Raw genomic sequence first — 19,482 nt, forward strand, 5'->3', positions numbered from 1 at the left:
TGTCACAAAGAAAATTGTCCAGTGCAAGTACATGTAACAATAATTATTACATGTACTTGCGCTGGCCAATTTTTTGTGTGACACGGTGACAGGAAAATACAGCGTGTTTTATATGTTCGTTCATGGGTATTCTTTCATTTTTCCTACTGTATGTCATCCTCAGTCATGTTATTAATTCTTCGAAATGTCCTCTCTGAGATACCGCAAGCATCGCATGTGCGTTTCTGAACTGCTCTAACAGATGTCAATGGACCCATATTTTTTTCCAACTTGAAATAACTTTCAACTTTCAGAAATAAACGCCGTTCTTCTGGATACAACACTCCACGTTTCTCCAAATTATTCATTTTAAAAATAAAATAAACAAAAATAAAATAAAAATTTCATTTTTAATTCAGTTGCAATGCGAAGGCAAAACAATCTTATTTTTCAATTAGAAAACGGAGCGCAGTCCAGCCCTCTGAATCGCGATTTTCGACTTTAATTTGAGTCTCATCAGAGAGAGCGTAGGCTTGTTCTCCATGAAAATATTAGGTGACTAGCGTCATCTGGCAATTAAATGATGAAGTTTTCAATCCTAATAGCATTATTAATAATATTTAAAAATATTACTAAAAGATTTTTAAATTGAAAGCTTATTGGTCCATTTCCTTGGTAACACCTCCAAGGCTTCTAGAATTTGCAAGCCATATGGATGCTGAAGCGAAGAAAACAAGAGGGAATTCAAAACCTACAATTCACGACTCCGTCTATTCAGCTGGTAAATTCCAACAGAAAATGGACCTAGTTACTCAAAGTAGTAAAGACTAATTAATATAAAAATAAAATAAAAATTTCATTTTTAATTCAGTTGCAATGCGAAGGCAAAACAATCTTATTTTTCAATTAGAATACGGAGCGCAGTCCGGCCCTCTGAAAATTAGAGTCGAAAATCGCGATTCAGAGGGCTGGACTGCGCTCCGTATTCTAATTGAAAAATAAGATTGTTTTGCCTTCGCATTGCAACTGAATTAAAAATGAAATTTTTATTTTATTTTTATATTAGTCTTTACTACTTTGAGTAACTAGGTCCATTTTCTGTTGGAATTTACCAGCTGAACAGATGGGGTCGTGAATTGTAGGTTTTGAATTCCCTCTTGTCTTCTTCGCTTCAGCATCCATATGGCTTGCAAATTTTAGAATCCTTGGAGGTGTTACCAAGAAAATGGACCAATAAGTTTTTAATTTAAAAATCTTTTAGTAATATTTTTAATATTTTTAAATATTATTTATACTGCTATTAGGATTGAAAACTTCATTATTATTCATTTTACTTTAAAGTACCGCTTCACTACACTACTATAAAAAATAGGTATGTACTTATATACAACTACTACACCCTAAAAAGGACGAGGGTTGTACAACAGACGAAACAATCAAACACAAATTATTTAACAGCCAATGCTATAATAACAGGCATAAACACTGCATTGATTGTGATTGCAAAAACCGTTCGCATGTTTTAAATAAGATTTTTGCTGATTATGTATTTTGCTAAATTATTAAACAACACCAATACAACTCACGACCATCGATTAATTTTTAACGAAGTGTTAAATGATGACAAGTTTGAATTTGATCTACTTTGTCGATAACAGTGTCGTTAACAGAAAGATATTTTTAAATAGCATGAATAATTTTTCAATGATTGTGTGCCTTTAAGAAATACATACATACTAAACAAATTTTTAAAGTGTGAATAAAGGAGATTACATTTATTTACACATGGTATATAATCCTTAATTTTCAAATAATGTTCTTGTAAAGGCATAACTTTGATTATTGGGTAAACCTACATTATAAGATTCGTCAGAAGAAATTTAAAAAAATTAACATGTAATAAATTCACTATTTAAATAAATATTCCGTACTCGTACTATTGTAATAAAATATTAAAACCAATAAACGATAACTTGTTGAAGAGTGCTGATTGAAACAACAGACCAGTAAAATGTTATTTATAAAGCTAGTGTAAAATAAATCGCCGCTTATCTGCTCAGCTAGTAATAAACTTAACAACATGTAATTGCAAAGCGGTCTTATTAGCTGAAAAATGTGTATTTGTATAATTTGAACTATGTATACGATAGTAAAAATGACTCATGGCACACGGCGGCGGCAGCAGAGCGACGGTCATTGTCTCGGATTTATCAGAAACAACAGGCACCTGCTATTCCTTTATTTATTTTAAACTGTCTTAGCATTGTTTAAAAAAGACTAAAAGACTATTTAAACAATTATTTTTTAACCAATGGTCTTAGTTTTCACTGTTCATAACATCGTTCCGATTGTGACTGTATTTTGTGTAGTACAGTCTTGTATTGTTTGCTACCGTTTGCTTAGGTTTGTGTTTGCGTGTTTTTAATAATTTAGATGTGTATGTACTGTTAGTCCAGAAAGCCACTGCGCATCCGCTAGGGAAAATATTCTAATTCGAATTTTTTGCACAATCTTACTCAAAAAGGACTCCTTTTAACAAATTTGCATGTTGCCAGGACCAACAGGTGGTCAAAAATTTTTTAAACGTTTTTTTTTTGTTTTTTTCCTAAAATTATTTTTTTTGCATGGAAAAAAGTTTTTTTAGGTTTTTTGGATCATTCCAAACAGAAAATGCCTTTAGTGACTTTTCTCTAAAAATGATAGTTTTTGACATATGGGCGATTAAAAATTGAAAAATTGCGAAATCGGCCATTTTTAACCCTCAAAAACTATGTGAAAAACTGAAAATTTGAATGTTGCCAAGGTAGGTAGATATTCTTTAAACATCGATTGATGAATTCCCGAAGAGTTTTTTGCAATACAATATTTAAAACTCCTTTGTTTTTTAATTGCCAATCAAGCGTGCGCGACACTATTTTCCACCGACAGTATGGTGCAAATAAAAGGAATAAAATCGTTATTTCGTAAACAGGCGACTTTAAGGAAAAATCCCGAAATAGGTCGATTTTTATTTTTAAGTTATGATATTGTGGCATATATGGTATACTAGTGACGTCATCCATCTGGACGTGATGACGCAATCGATGATTTTTTTAAATGAGAATAGGGGTCGTGTGCTAGCTCATTTGAAAGGTTCTTCAATTCTCTATTCAGTAATATAAACATTTACATAATTATTTATACAGGGTGTAAAAAATTTTTTTATTAAATTAAATTATTTGAAAAAAAAAAGAAGTGGAAGGACACCCTGTATAAATAATGATGTAAATGTTTACATTACTGAATAGAGAATTGAAGAACTTTCAAATGAGCTACCACATGACACCTATTCTCATTTAAAAAAATCATCGATTACGTCATCACGCCCAGACGGATGACGTCACTAGCATACCATATACGTCACAATATCATAACTTAAAAATAAAAATCGACCTATTTCGGGATTTTTCCCTAAAGTCACCGGTTTACGAAATAACGAATTTATTCCTTTCATTTGCACCATACTGTCGGTGGAAAATAGTGTCGCGCACGCTTGATTAGCAATTAAAAAACAAAGGAGTTTTGAATATTGTATTGCAAAAAATTCTTCGGGATTTCATCAATCGATGTTTAAAGAATATCTACCTACCTTGGCAACATTCAAATTTTCAGTTTTTCACATAGTTTTTGAGGGTTAAAAATGGCCGATTTCGCAATTTTTCAATTTTTAATCGCTTATATGTCAAAAACAATCATTTTTAGAGAAAAGTCACTTAAGACCTTTTCTGTTTGGAATGATCCAAAAAACCTAAAAAAAACTTTTTTCCATGCAAGAAAAATAATTTTAGGAAAAAAACAAAAAAAAAACGTTTAAAAAATTTTTGACCACCTTTTGGTCCTGGCAACATGCAAATTTGTTAAAAGGAGTCCTTTTTGAGTAAGATTGTGCAAAAAATCCGAATTAGAATATTTTCCCTAGCGGATGCGCAGTGGCTTTCTGGACTATGTGCATATATATATTTCATGTAATTTCAATTATAACGGAGTTTATCTGTAAGTATACCGTATTTTATTAATTTTTACTATATTCTCCAGCTAACCCAGATTTTCGATATCTCGGATCGGCCGCGGTCCCGATTAATCCGAGTTATCGAGGTTCCACTGTAATTCTAAAATATTATATTGAAGGTTATATCCTCCGTATCAATCCGTATCCGTATGTTCAACAACAAAACTGTTTCCGCGAAACACCTGTCTTTAACCTATATTTCACCTATATTTCCTCTCAAAATATTTGGGAGTAATTACCATCATTCGATTATTTGGTACGAAAAAGTTGTAACGATTTATTTACAAATTAAAAGTACATACATCAAAGTATAATAAATCAGACTTTTTGGGATTTCCTGCTTGTGCGTCTGTTTAATGTTATCTACAAAATGAGTTAAATCGGATTTTTGATTATTTAGTATTATAAAGAGGTGTTCAACGAAATCAATGAATACATGAAAATAATCTAGATCCAGGTGTACTTGGAAAGAGAAAAACAGCAGGTATTCTGTTTTTGTTTGTGCAAAGAAATTTTCCAATAATATATTTGGACAGTTTATAGCGAACAATTGATGTTTGCATTAGATTTAAAAATTACTAGATACATGGCGTGAAAAATGTTTGATAACAAAACGTCTCATTTATTCTACCAGGCATACAAATATAGTAACTCTTTCCTAATAATTTACTATTACATTCAGTAGCGGCTGGTGCGGGAAAACTACGAAGTGACGCTCTCTTTAGGAAAATAATGTATCAATGAGCATCCGCACTATATTCGGGGCTAATTTCCTAACATTCGCGCCCGATAAAAGCATACAGTACGTTCTTTAAAGGTAAAATATTGCAAAACCTCTAAATTAAAAAAAAACGCTTGGATTGATATGATATTTGCCATAGACATAGCTAACAAGTCAAAGAAAAAAGTGATATTGTGCCGATGTGTGCTTTTGCTCTAGGGGTGAGTTTCACCCCCTTTTGGGAGTGAAAAATATATATTCGAAATAAGTCCGGAAATGGATAAAATGACTAATTCTAAGCAACTTTTGCTCTAAAAACTTTTTTCACCAAGTTAAAACTTTTCGAGTTATTTGGAGTGAATATGTTAATTTTTCTACAAAATAACCACGTTTTTACACGGTTTTTCGCAAATAACTCAAAAAGTAAGTATTTAGTCGAAAAAAATATTCTTATCAAAAATATATCACGTAAAAAGTCAAAAACATGGTGTATACATTAGGTCACTATACTTAGTAGAAGCAGAGTTATAGCTAATGAAAAATAGGTTCATATTCGTCAAATTCCAAATCGTATATTTTAACGTGCCATAACCAAAAAACGAAGCACTTTTTTGGAGAAAACTCATTTTAACTTTTTTAAGGAGTTTAAAAATGCATATTTTTGTTTTTTTTTTTAAATTTTTTAGCCTAAAAAGTAAACAAGTTACGCTCAAAATAAAGTTGGTCCCTTTTTTTTGGTAAGAAATCGGGAAAATCACCCCCTAATTAGCATTTCAAATGAACTTAATTGTTAGCACTTCACAAGTTTTTTACTCGCGTATGTGTTGATCATATGGTCTGTAAGTTTCATCGGTTCAAATTCCTTATTTTGAAAGAGCTGTAGTTAAAAGGGCTTAAACGAGTCACTTATCACGAGTGTACGCAAATTTAGAAACACCGAATCTTAACCAATTTTTGTCTTACAGAAAAACAAAAAAATAGAAAATATTCAGAAAAGTAAAGCCGACTTTTTTGTTGTTTAAGATTTTTGGTATCTCTAACAATTTATAAGTTATTTTGAAAAAAAGAATTATTTTCAAAATTAAAATTTTTAAAAATTTTAATCTAAAGCCACATTTTTTAAAAAATAAGCACTTTGAATCGATGAAACTTACAGATCATAATATAAAAAAAAACATAAGGAAAGTAACTTTTGTGCGGTAACGATTAATTTTGTTTAAATTACTACAGTGGAACTTCGATAACTCGGATTAATCGGGACCGCGACCGATCCGGGTTATCGAAAATCCGACATAGCCGGATAATATGGTAAAAATTAATAAAATACGGTATACTTACAGATAAACTCCGTTAGAATTGAAATAACATGAAATATATTTATAAATATGCACAGTATCTACTCATTAAAATTACTAAAAAAAACACCAAACCCGAACGTAAGCAAATGGAAGCGAACAATACAAGACACACAGTACTAAAGACCATTGTTTATAAAATAATTTTTTAAATAGTCTTTCCTAAACAATGCTGACAGTTTGAAATAAAAAGGAATAGATACTACAGACAGGTGGCTGTTGTCTCTGCGGCGTGTGCTATGAGTCATTTTTAATATCGTATAGTTCAAATTACACACATAAGTACACATTATCTCTCAAATATTATATTACATACATTTTTATTGTTGAAAGGTTTGTCTGATAATTAACTATTTTGATTGGAAATAAGCCACAATTAAATTGAAAAATACAAAATATTGAAAATCAAAATGTTTATCTGATGAAAATCGGTCTGGATTAGCCGGACTTCCGGGTTATCGGGGGCCGACTTATCGGGGTTCCACTCTAATTGGGGGGGGGGGATCTTCTTGATTTTCTTTTGCCAAAACAAAAGGGACCAACATTATTTTGAGGGTAACTTGCTTACATTTGATGCTAGAATTTTTTTTTATAAAAACAGAAATAAAGCTTTGTTTACACACTTTAAGAAAGTTGTAATGTGTTTTCCCCAAGATTGCTTCATTATTTGGATATTTCACATTGAATTATTCTATTTGGAATTTTTCGAATATGAACCTATTTTTCATTATCTATAACTTTGCTTTTGCTAGGTATAGAGACGTAATATATGCACCATTTTTTTCACTTTTTATAGGCTATAATTTTGCTAAGAATATTTTTTTCGACAGAATGCTTATGTTTTGAGTTTTTTGCGAAAAAACGTCTAAAAACGTGGTTATTTTGTTGAAAAATGAACATATTTACTTGCAAATAACTCGAAAAGTATTGATTTGGTGAAAAAACTCTATAGAACAAAAGTTGCTTAAAATTAGTCAGTTTATCCACTTCTGGACTTATCTTCGACATATATTTTTTCACCCCTGAGATGGGGTGAAACTCGCCCTCAGGTCAAAAGCACACATCGGCACCATATCACTTTTTTTTTCTTTGACATGTTAGCTATGTCTATGCCAAATTTCATGTCAATCCAAGCGGTTCTTTAAAATTGACATCAAAAACCGTGAAAGAATGTACTAATAGGGTTACCATGGAAACAACACGGACTACTATAGGTTTATTCCAACTCGATACAAAACCGTTCTTGAACGGTTACGAGAATGCGCAATAACAAAAACTGTGTTACTGCGCATAATTATTCGTTATTGCGCATGCTCGTAACGATTCAAGAACGGTTTTGTATCGAGTTGGAACAAACCTTATGATTTTCTCGATGATATCGCTCTACAGGCGCGGAGCTACGGTGATAATTTGGGCTTTCAGATATTTACCATTCGATTGGTAAAATATTACACGTAAATGCGTACTACATAATCATTTTACGTTGACTAAATAAAGTTGAAATATTAAGAAATACCATGAGGTGTGTGAATTAATGAAAGTAAACTTTAGTTCTTTGAGTTTGGTGGACAAGATTGCCGTTAAATCAAATGAAGGACCTATGCTTCATTTGATTCAATCGTCGTAAGGTTCAAATGTCGTATGTAAGACTATTTGATTTGCTGGAGTTCACGGCAGGAAGATATTGCATAGACCACGTAAATACACTCCAACAATTAAGTGAAAAAAAAAATGGCAAACAGACCAGTACACATGACACGGTTCCCAGAAAACAACTATGTAACACGATGAAGGGAATCGGAAAAACTCAAGGGTTAATAGAAGCCCTAAAAAGCCTTTACAACAACAGGGTAAGAGTTAAAACCGGCAATAAATACTCCAACGAATTTAAGACCACAAAAGGCTTATTGCATGTATGCTCTACATCTCCAACACTGTTCAAGATATTCCTAGAAAAAATATTAAAACTATGGAAAGAAAATGTGCAGGGATGGGAATTCCAATCCGGGGCAACTTCTTGTACACATTAAGTTTTGCAGATGACCACGTGGTAACGGCTCCTGATGAAGATCTGTCCTATATGCTCCGAAAATTAGAAGAGGAATACACAAAAAATAGACTGGAAATAAACCTAGAAAATACCGAATACTTAAAAAGACCAAGAACAAGTGAGAAACTTGGAAATGGATGATGATAGGGAAATTAACGACACTGAAAAATTCAAATATGTACTTAGGATTCATACTCTCAAAGAATGAAACCACTGAGCAAGAGATAACCAGCAGATTAGCACAGAAAACAACATGTCTTAAACAAATGAATGTGGTATACAAAATTAACAGAGTAACACGAATAGATCGCATTAGAAATGAAGAGATAAAACGAAGAATGTCACTAGAGCAAGACATCCTCAGTTACATCGAAGAAAAAACGTTTAATTTGGTATGGACATGTGAGAAGAGTAGATCGTATAAGGTGGATATCCAAGATTTGGATTGGAGCCCAATAGGAAAGAGAAGAAGAGGTAGACCCCAAAGATCATGGAGGGATGAAGTGGACAAGGTCATGGAACGACGAGACCTTAAAGACGGAGAATAGCAGAACAGAAACGACTGGCGACGTTAGTTGAAAGAAGAAAGGCGGCGACAGCTGCAAGCTCCTCAAGAGTAAACAGTAGCGATCAACAGGTAGCAACAAAATATACCTTCGGGACATAGTATCATAAACTTTGGTAACAGTGGTAATCTTTGACATTATCTAGGATTAATATTTTGACAATATCATAGTCGCGCTAAATGAAAGTAATAGAAAACGATTTTATTATTAATAAATAGATATTATTTATAAAAATAAACCAAAATGGGTGAAAATTTTATGTTAAGATAGGTATTTAGAAAGGTATTTGCATGAAATATCTAATAATAAAACAATAATAAATAATCATTTTTTGTTGTGAAGCGATACAAATTTCGATTTTCGCATAATTTTGGCACGGTTTTTAATGGACTTTTCTTGAAAGGTTTCACTTTATTTTTCGTTTGATTTACTTTTTCCATTTTGTTAAACTATTGATAATATTTTTAGAATAAAAAATCCTCCTAAAACTTTATATACTCGCATTAGAATTCGAAATATTTTTACGTAAAATATACTTACCTACATATAACTAAAACTCACAATTAACAACAATATATTCTTTCAAAGAGGCCAACAACTTATACAACAACAAATATATAATAAATTAACTATCATTAAACACTACTTTCCTATGAAACAACAATAACGAATTCTTAAATTAACACACTACTGCACTGAACAGATATCGACAAAGATGACAGAACAGATTAGAAAATATCTGACGCAGGTTTGTTAAAATGACAGTGATCATTTCTCTATGTTGCCTAATTAGTTATTTAGTTATAATATGTTCGATTTCTTGTTAGAAATAAAAAATTTTAGTAGTTCCAAGATTACACAAAATCTAGGCATGGGATAAAAAAGTTTATTTGAAGAAAGTTTATTTTTTTTTCTTCTTAATGGCGGTACAGGCTCCTTTTTTCAATATTTCATTTAGTTATAGAGTAATTTCCACGTACTAACATATTTCTGAAATTGGGCTCTGTACCGCCAATCTTTATTATATTACGAATATGTGTGCCAAATATCTCGACAAAATATTCAAAATTAGAGCCGCAATGTTGGAACGTGTTTGTTGCTACCTGTTGATCGCTACTGTAGCCTCTTAAACTGCAGTTGCACATAGCAGTTCACTATTATCACATGGCGAAAGCTGGCGAAAACACATTACGTTCTCGGACGAAAAAAATGTTTTTATTAATTTAAGAGAAAGAATGCAATTGCAAAAATTGCGGAAAAGGTGGGTATAGATTATAGATGAAGAAACCATAAAAAAGAAGATAGCATCCATAAGTGCAACGTATCTACATACTAGAAAAAAGAAAATTTATGATAGCCAACCAACAGAAATGAGCAAAGATAATATTTACTGTCCAACAGTGTCATTGTTTTAATGATTCTGTTAATAAATTTTCCATGTCAAAGCGAGGTCTGTTTAATAACGGTGTTTTCATCCAATATCTTTTTTTACTGTATATTCGTTTCGCCACCGAGAGTACTTTTTCCATAATATTTTTTTTTCATGTTGTTCTGAATCTATTTCCTTGAGGCATTTTTGTAATCAACTATTCTAAATGGGAAATAAGCCACAATTTAACTAAAATAATAAATAAGTAGTTACACCGTCTACAACTTTTTTAAAGTGAAAACTTCTTTAGGGACGTTGTGCACTTTTGGATGGGAAAAAAGTATTAAATTACCGACCGTCATCACGACCGACATCTCTAAAGTGAAAAATGATAAATTTTTGAAGTGAAAAGTTCTTGAGGGGCGTTGTGCATTTTGGGGAAAACGTATGAAATTAGCGACCGTCATCGCGACCGTATTTCTTCGACGAAATAAATTTTTGAAGTGAAAACTTCTTTAGGGACTTTGTGCACTTTTGGATGAGGAAAATATTTAATTAGCCACCGTCATCACTCCGGCGAAATAAATTTTTTGAAGTGAAAACTTTTTTAGGGATGTTGTGTAATTTTGGTTGGGGAAAAATATTGAATTAGCGACCGTCATCACTACGGCGAAATAAATTTTTTGAAGTGAAAACTTTTTTAGGGATGTTGTGTAATTTTGGTTGGGGAAAAATATTGAATTAGCGACCGTCATCACTACGGCGAAATAAATTTTTGAAGTGAAAACTTCTTTAGGGGCGTTGTACACTTTTTATATGGGTAAAAATATTGAATTAGAAAGAGTGTGTACCCGAACGCGCTTGGTTCGCCAGAAGTTTTCACTTCGATCGGCACTCCCCCGAGTGCTTTAATTTTTATTCGGCTCCATCTTTAAAAACTGACTATTTCATTTGGACATACTGGTAGTGAATCAGTAGGTAGCAGTAAAACCCATCGCAGTATGTAGATATATCCCCACCGCTTAAAGTCGCTGCGATAACAGTGCACTGCTATGTGAAACTGCCGCTTTATATAAATAGATTATTTGCTTAGCAATAAGGTATACAGTGCTAGTCAAAAGTCCGTACCCCCCCTCGTATCTTTTGAACGGTTATACTTATAATAGTGAAATTAGGAGGGAGGAAATAAACGGATGTAGGCTTCTTAACCAATCATGACAGGTGACGTAATAGTGACAGATGACGTTACAGCGCCACTATGACAGATAATTTTAAATGGGACCTTATGGCAAGTGATACCTCGTTTGAAAGGTATTGAAAATACCTATTCAGTCATACTAATTTTGTTTGAGTTTAAGCTCATTTTGATGAATAAATGAAATAATATAAAATTGTAGTTTCGCATTTAATTAATAAAAATTCAAAACTCCGCCTATGATTACTTGTCAAAAAGGTTGACGTTGACGTAAAAACTACTAGAAAACTGAAAAACGTCAACTTTTTTGACAAAAAAACCATAGGCGGACATTTGAATTTTTATTAGTTAAATACGAAATTACAATGTTATATTTATTTAATTTATTCACCAAAATCAAAATCAACTTAAACCCAAAAAAAATAGTATGACTGGATAGGTATTTTCAATACCTTTCAAACGAGGTATCACTTGCCATAAGGTCCCATTTAAAATTATCTGTCATAGTGGCGCTGTAACGTCATCTGTCACTATTACGTCACCTGTCATGACTAGTTAAGAAGCCTATATCCGTTTATTTCCTCCCTCCAAATTCCACTATTATAAGTATAACCGTTCAAAAGGTACGAGGGGGGGTACGGACTTTTGACTAGCACTGTATAAAGGATTATGATGTATAATGTATAAAACGTAATTTACTTCAGTCTAGTTAAGAAAATTATTAATCTCACATAAGGCGAAAACGGCGGGTCCGTTGAAAAAATATTCCCCAGAGAATTTTTTTGCATAATCACATTCGTGAGGCATCCCAGAATAAGGTTCAAGAAGTCGCCCACTTGAAAAGTGGTCCAAATTTTTTTTAACCATTTTTTTTAATCAAATTGCAAAAATCAATATTTTCGGCCCAGACCATTTTTTTTAAGATTTTTTATACCATTCGGGACAAAAAAGGTCTCATAATTTTTCCCTAAAGTTGATCGTTTTCGAGTTATAAGCAATTTAAAATTGAAAAAACGAAAAATGGCGATTTTCAAGGTTTAAAAACTCGGTTAAAAGTTATTACTATGAAATTCAGAAAGTGACTAAATCAAAGTTTAAAGCCCCCTCCCCCTCCCTACAAGATCCTAAAGAAATTTTTGTCAGTATTTTATTAATAAGCTGTTATTTTTAAGTAATAATAATGAGCGCCATGCACGTATTAGGCGACCTTCAATGGTGAGTGCGAGAGAGATGCCATTCCGGCAGTCAATAGTGCATCTTACTCGCACTCACATTTACAGCTGCGTCAATACGATCTTAACGCTCATTGTTAATAATTAAAAATATCAGCTTAGTAATAAATTAATGAAACAAATTTCTTCAGGATCATGTAGAGGGTCTTTAAACTTTGATTTAGTCACTTTCTGACTTTCGTAATAATACATTTTAACCGAGTTAGTTATTAAGTCTTAAAAATGGCCGTTTTCAAATTTTAAATTGCTTATAACTCGAAAACGATCAACTTCAGAGGAAAATTATAAGAGACCTTTTTAGTCCAGAATGGTCCAAAAAACCCAAAAAAGATTGTCCGGACCAAAAAGTTTGATTTTTGAAATTTGATTAAAAAAATCGTTAAAAAAAATGTGGACCACTCTTTGCGTGGGCATACTTATTGAACCTTATTCTGTGGTGTCTCACGAATGTGATTGTGCAAAAAAATCTCATGGGAATATTTTTCCAACGAATCCGACGTTTTCGCCTTGTCTATAACGTCTTTACCGTCAATACAATTTTTAGGTAAATTCACATGAAGTACCTCTTACGGAACCCAATCACATAGCAATTTACGAGCAAGCGTCGATGTTAGAACATAGCTGTTCAGCCAACTGTTCCAAGAGCTTTTCCAATAAAGGAGGATTAGTAATAACAGCTGGAACTCATATCAAGAGAGGGGATCATCTTAGCATTTGTTATACGGATCCTTTGTGGGGTACTCCAAATAGACGTCATCACTTGTATAATTCCAAGTTCTTCTGGTGTTCCTGTGATAGGTGCAAAGATCCTGAGGAGTTCGGAACGTATTTTAGTGCACTTAGATGTCAAGATAGGTAAGTTAGTATATAATGATTCAAATACAAATTTGGAAAATAAATTTGTAATCAAACTAGAAGCTTAAATATTTTTAAAATATATTGTTTTTTTCACTTCTCCTGCGGACGCAAACTAGCTCCCTTTCTTCTTAAGGTGCATTCTCCATTATTGAAGGTTGGCTATAAGTATAATAAATTGCTCTCTATCTTGAGCGGCTCTCTATCTTGTTTATGCCTGTCCAGTCTCTTGCGTTCTTCATCCAGGAGCATTTTCTTCTTCCTGGACCTCTTCTTGCTTCCACTTTCCCTTCCATTATGAGTCGTAAAAAGTTGCATCTTTTCCTCTGTAAATATGTCCTAGATAAGTCGTTTTTCTATTTTTTACAATATTTAGGAGTTCTCTCTCCTCTCTCTTCCCATTTTTCTTAGCACCTCGTTGTTGGTCACGTGCTCTGTCCAAGAGATCTTCTGCATCCTTCGAAAAACCCACATCTCAAAGACTCCTATACTGCCGTCCTAAACCAAAAAGACGCATCTCAATATTTTAAGTTTTTGAGTTATTACGATTTATCAGTTTTTTATTAGAAGCACTCGTATTTATTTAATTTTTGAATTTTTTTTCTGTAGTTATTTGTAGTAATGTGTATGAGTAATAAATAACTTTGAAGTTTTATTATTTGTTTAGAAATTGATTTTTAGTTAAAAATGGGATGCGTCTATTCCGCTTAGGATTTTAGTACAAATTTCAGATACGTCAAGAAGAATATTACATTTTGCTAATATTATTATTGAATATTTGCTAATATTACAAAAGAAATGGACAGCTTTATTACATAATTTTTAAACAAAGGTTTATTGAAAGTGAATAAGTTTAACATATCAGCTTACAAAAAAATACTAACATTTTAGTTTGAGTCATCGTGTTGAGAAACTGGAAGGTCTTTCCACAACTGAAGCTTGTTGTTCTTCATTATTGCACCGAGGTTTTTTATTATTATCTCTTTTTTTTAGATGAAATTCCAAGGACTTTTTGTTGTTTTTTTGACGGGTGCAGTATTTTATTTTTTGTAATTTTGGCAGTAAGAAAATCAAGTGCAATTTTTGGACCATCGAAGTCATTTTGGTATGTCATAATATGGGAACAACTTTGGGCAGATACTTACTCTATTTCATTTAGATATGGCCGGGGGTTAATTTTATATTGCGAGGTGTAATCCTCCCAAAGAAAAAAATGCTGTAACTCCATTGGCAGAACTTAAGTTTGCCGTGCGGATTGTTTTAAGCTATTTTACGGCTTAAACAAAATCTGCAAAATCGTATAGTTTGTTGCCCATCTTTTTCATTGACAGTTCAACTTTGTGATGAAACGAATCCGCGGCCATAAATGTATGGCCGGGCTCGAAATATTTTATAAAAATTTCATTAGCATTAATTTCATGAGAACTAACAATGTAGAGCAAAAATGAAAAAAATGACCAATTCTTATTTTGCGCAGATCAATTATCAAGCCATAATGTTATTTTGACAGCGTCTCTCTTCACAAGGAAAAACTGGTAAAATGTGCTTATTAATAATTCATCTTTACTGCGTTTAAACAAGGCGTCATGCCAAACAGCGGCAAACGTTTTGTTATTTTTTTTTGTCATTTGGTACAAAGCTCTCATTGTAAACTCTTAGTCTGTATGTGAAAATTGCAGTTTTAAATGTTTCCAGTCTTGGCAGCGTAATAACTTTTTCAATGTCTGCGCAGTATATAATCTTACCTAGTTCTTCTGGTTGACTACCATCATGGTTTCGTCAAGATTATCTTTTGTGTGACTTTTATCATGTAGAGAAAACTCTTCATAACTTTCACATTCTTCGTGTCCAAGATTTGCTAGCGAAATATTAATTTTCTTAGCTACTACACGGCACTTTTAATAAGAAATTTGTATATTGGGATATTTAATTAGAAAATCCTGATGCATTGCCGCAAAAGTAAGGTCACTCGGAAGGTAGACATTGGGGTGCATGCTCTCTCCGATAGAGTGAGATAGTTGGGTTGTAAGAATTAATATGATTACGAATCACTTCATCGTATATTTTATTGTGAGGTTGCTTCGTGCATCTTAAGTCAGCCACAGGCACTACAGAATTATTAGCATTACGCAATGCTGTAGCGGATAACTTTGTCACTTTGTTTATTAAAGCCGAGAGTTGTCAAAAAAAGACCTTGCATACATTTTCAGATGTTCCTTTTTCATTTTTAAGCGTATAAGTAATAAGTATTATTTCTTTGATAACCGAGATCACCTATTGAAGTAGTTCTCTGTTTTACACGGTTTGATGAAACAAGATGTAAAATAAAAGATTTTCCGTCTTTATTATTTGAAATTTTCGAAAATTCATTGTTCAAACAGTTTCTTCTCTCTTCTGATATCTTCAACAGAAATGTTTTAAACAATCTTTTCCACAACCTTCTTTAACGCTGTTTTTTCTGGAACTTACTGATAATTCTAAATTCTTTCTTTTTGGAACTGTTTCGTTTTTAGTGACAGGGCCTCGATTTTTGACCCTTTGCTTCTTTATCGAACGTATTCGCTTCGTATACTAAACAGATACGAAGCGAATACGTTCGATAATGAAGAGAAGGGTCAAAAATCGAGGCCCAGGTGCGGTATTATTTACTTCAGTTCCGTCGATTTCTACAAAATCGTCAGAATCCGTACCAGGCTCGTCTCGAATAGGTTTATGCTCGTGACTCGGCTGCTTCCGTGATTTGATCACATAATTCAGTCACTGTTTCCAACTCAACATTTTCTACTTCTGACGTAACGGGGCATAAATCTGCTTCTTCGAGAGCCTCAAAGTGAACTGGCACAATATAGGTACCTAGAAATATCGAGAAAGAACTGCCCTTTCCGATTGTATGTGTATGACAGGGGCGATTTTTGTTACACAATTCCCAGAGTTTATGTCGTTATTCAAATTAATGTCGTTTTAATATTAAGTTCTTCACTGCACTTAATTGTGTGTTCTTACCACCACTAACCCATTACACGGAAACTACTATGTAAAAACATAACTAATTTGGACGCATCTAAATGCGCACTGTGTTTAAAATTACTAATAATCCTAATAGTCCTGTCGCCAGGGGGGGTACAACGGCCTCCTTAATTCAGATGGACTTACCCAAGTTTTTTTTATATATTTTGACCCGCAGAATACTAATTTTTTGGGTAACAGTTTATCCGGATGTCGATAAGATTGTTATAGACCAAGAACTTGAGGAATTACATAACAGCGATTTCTCGCAAAACAAAACATCTTTTTGTATTTTTTGGGTCATTTTGAGCAAAAAATATTCCTACAAGTTTTTTCGTAGAATGCATAGTTTTCGAGATAACCGCGGTTGAACTTTCAAAAAATCGAAAAATTGTAATTTTTGAACCCTAATAACTTTTGATTAAAAAATAAAGTAGCAATTCTGCTTACCGCATTTGAAAGTTTAAGTCAAATTATATCGGTTTTGATTATTTGCATTGCTAAAAATTTATTATTTTAGTGTTAAACAAAGCTATAAACACCTAGTATGTGAGTGATGTTTTCTATGATTTCTCATTTAAAATCGAACGAGTAGGTAGAGTAGCTACAAGTGTAAGCGAGGCAATTTCTACGTAGCATGCGTTAAAACGTATGTATTAGTCACGGGAAACACTATGTGTTTATAGATTAGTTTAACAATAAAAAAATTAATTTTTAGCAATGCAAATAATCAAAACCGATATAATTTTACTTAAACTTTCAAATGCGGTAAGCAGAATTGCTACTTTATTTTTTAATCAAAAGTTATTCGGGTTCATAAATTGTAATTTTTCGATTTTTTGAAAGTTCAACCGCGGTTATCTCGAAAACTATGCATTCTACGAAAAAACTTGTAGGAATATTTTTTGCTTAAAATGACCCAAAAAATACAAAAAGATGTTTTGTTTTGCGAGAAATCGCTGTTATGTAATTCCTCAAGTTCTTTGTCTATAACAATCTTATCGACATCCGGATCAACTGTTACCCAAAAAATTCGTATTCTACGGGTCAAAATATATAAAAAAAAACTTGGGTAAGTCCATCTGAATTAAGGAGGCCGTTGTACCCCCCCTGGCGACAGGACTATAAGCGAAAGGCGCATCTTTGAGAACCGTCATATTCGCTTGGGAAATTGAGATACGTCGAATCGGAGTAGGATTTTGTATTATTTTTAAGATGCGTCTAATTTGATTACCAACTTTTAGGCACTATGGAGTTAAAATGCGTCTTTTTCTCTTAGTAAATAGGTTAAACATTGTATTTGCGGTCCTTAAGAACCATAATATAAAAATCGAAAAAATTTTAGATACGCCTTTTTGGCTTAGGACGGCAGTATACGCCTTATACTTGTAATTCCGAGAGTCCATGTTTCCACTCCATATAGCAATATGGAATAAATGCATTTTTTTACAAATTGGTATCGGATATCCAACTAAAAAGTAGAGTTTATTAGGTAGAGCTCCCTTTACAAGTAAAAAATATGAATTAGATATAGATAATAGTACATTGTTTACCGGGTAGGAAAAGCTTAACATTCCTGGACGACTGTGAAGATTGCTAAGTCGAGGCGCAAGCCGAGACTTAGCAACACAGAGTCCAGGAATGTGGCTTTTCCTACGAGGTAAACATACTATTTTTCCGCAAATCGTTTAAAATTCGACAGATATTCATTGATTTAAAAAAAAACGCGATAATTTTATTCCCAACTAAATGGTGCTTTGAAATTCCTAATAAAATTACTTGGGTTACTATGGAAACGTATTGAGGTTGAATTGTCAAACTTGACGCTTATAAATTTAATTGCTGGTGTTCTCGAAAGTAAAATGATAAGTGACGATGAAATTTCCATTCCTGGGACTCCTCCAGAGCTGGTTGAGGCAGTGAATACTGCTTCATTAGAATTATTGCCAAAGAAATCAAGAGAAAAGTACGAAAATGCATACAGACGTTTTATGGATTATCGCATGAGTAAAAATACGAGTTCTTTCTCAGAAAATGTTGTAATGGCATACTTCCTAGACCTTTGTTTAAAGATGAAATCTTCAACATTATGGGCCAATTATTCAATGCTGAAGTCAACCCTTGCACTTAAACACAATGTAGATATATCTACATACTCAAAACTTCGTTCTTTATTGAAACGGCAAGCTCAAGGTTATAGGTCAAAGAAATCTAAGATTTTAACGAAGGAAGAAATTGAAAAATTTATCCAGGAAGCTCCAGATAAAGAAAATTTAATGATTAAGGTAATTTACAAGGTTTTAATAGCAATGTGTTTTCTATCATTTATGTAGAACACTAACAACTGTACGGAAATATCATTTCCTTACAGTAAGGAAATGACATTTCCTTACAGTAAGGAAGTCCTGACTTTTTCTTCAAGAAATTTTGACAGGAATGTCAAAATTTCCTGGCGATTTGCGGAAAAATATATTTTATAAATGGTCTTTTGACACTGATTTACACACATATTCAGTCATGACGTTCTTCTTCTACTAGGTCTACATTTACCTTTGATCAGATGCAACATTTCATATTCTTCAGGGTGTCTCATAATGTGATCGAAATATGATAGTGTTCGTCTCTTTATTATAGTGACCAATTTTGTTGTTTGGTTCAGCCGTCTGATCGTTTGTCTTACTGACATCAAAAGATCTTTATATTATTGATTTTGGTTAAATCCTTGGATACTTTATTCTGTTATATTCAAAACTTGTAGTTCACAATGACTACTAATTAGTTAATCTCCTATTTTAGTCTTTGATTTATGACCCTCTTTGTAATTTTCCTTTTTCGAAATATTCAGTTTTTATGCTTAGGTATCATAATTATGTGGTACTTTTCATCTGGAAGAATCTTAGTGTGTCATTTATAAGGAGTCTGAGGTACACTATTATCTTTCATGCTAATTTCTTTATAACTTTCTTACTCCATTTGTTATTTCATCCAGCTCTGGTACTATTTGGATAAATAAATTGACTTCGTGTGGATATGTACGTTTAATTTCTATATCTCCCGCATTCATGATTATTTATTTGTGGGTATTTTTATTTTCACCATGTAATGG

General features: G+C 32.8%; 1 protein-coding gene across 2 annotated transcripts in view; it reads left to right on the plus strand.

Moving 5' to 3' along the window:
* LOC114327594 (SET domain-containing protein SmydA-8) overlaps positions 1-19,482 on the plus strand; it is a 132,734-nt gene that overhangs the window by 91,339 nt on the left and 21,913 nt on the right. For both annotated transcript variants that reach the window (XM_050646266.1, XM_028276262.1), the window contains exon 4: positions 13,060-13,370. In XM_050646266.1, the coding sequence (XP_050502223.1) occupies positions 13,060-13,370 (311 nt within the window). The remainder of the gene's footprint in view (positions 1-13,059; positions 13,371-19,482) is intronic.

This window comes from Diabrotica virgifera, chromosome 1 (assembly GCF_917563875.1).
Source record: "Diabrotica virgifera virgifera chromosome 1, PGI_DIABVI_V3a".
NCBI lineage: Eukaryota > Metazoa > Arthropoda > Insecta > Coleoptera > Chrysomelidae > Diabrotica > Diabrotica virgifera.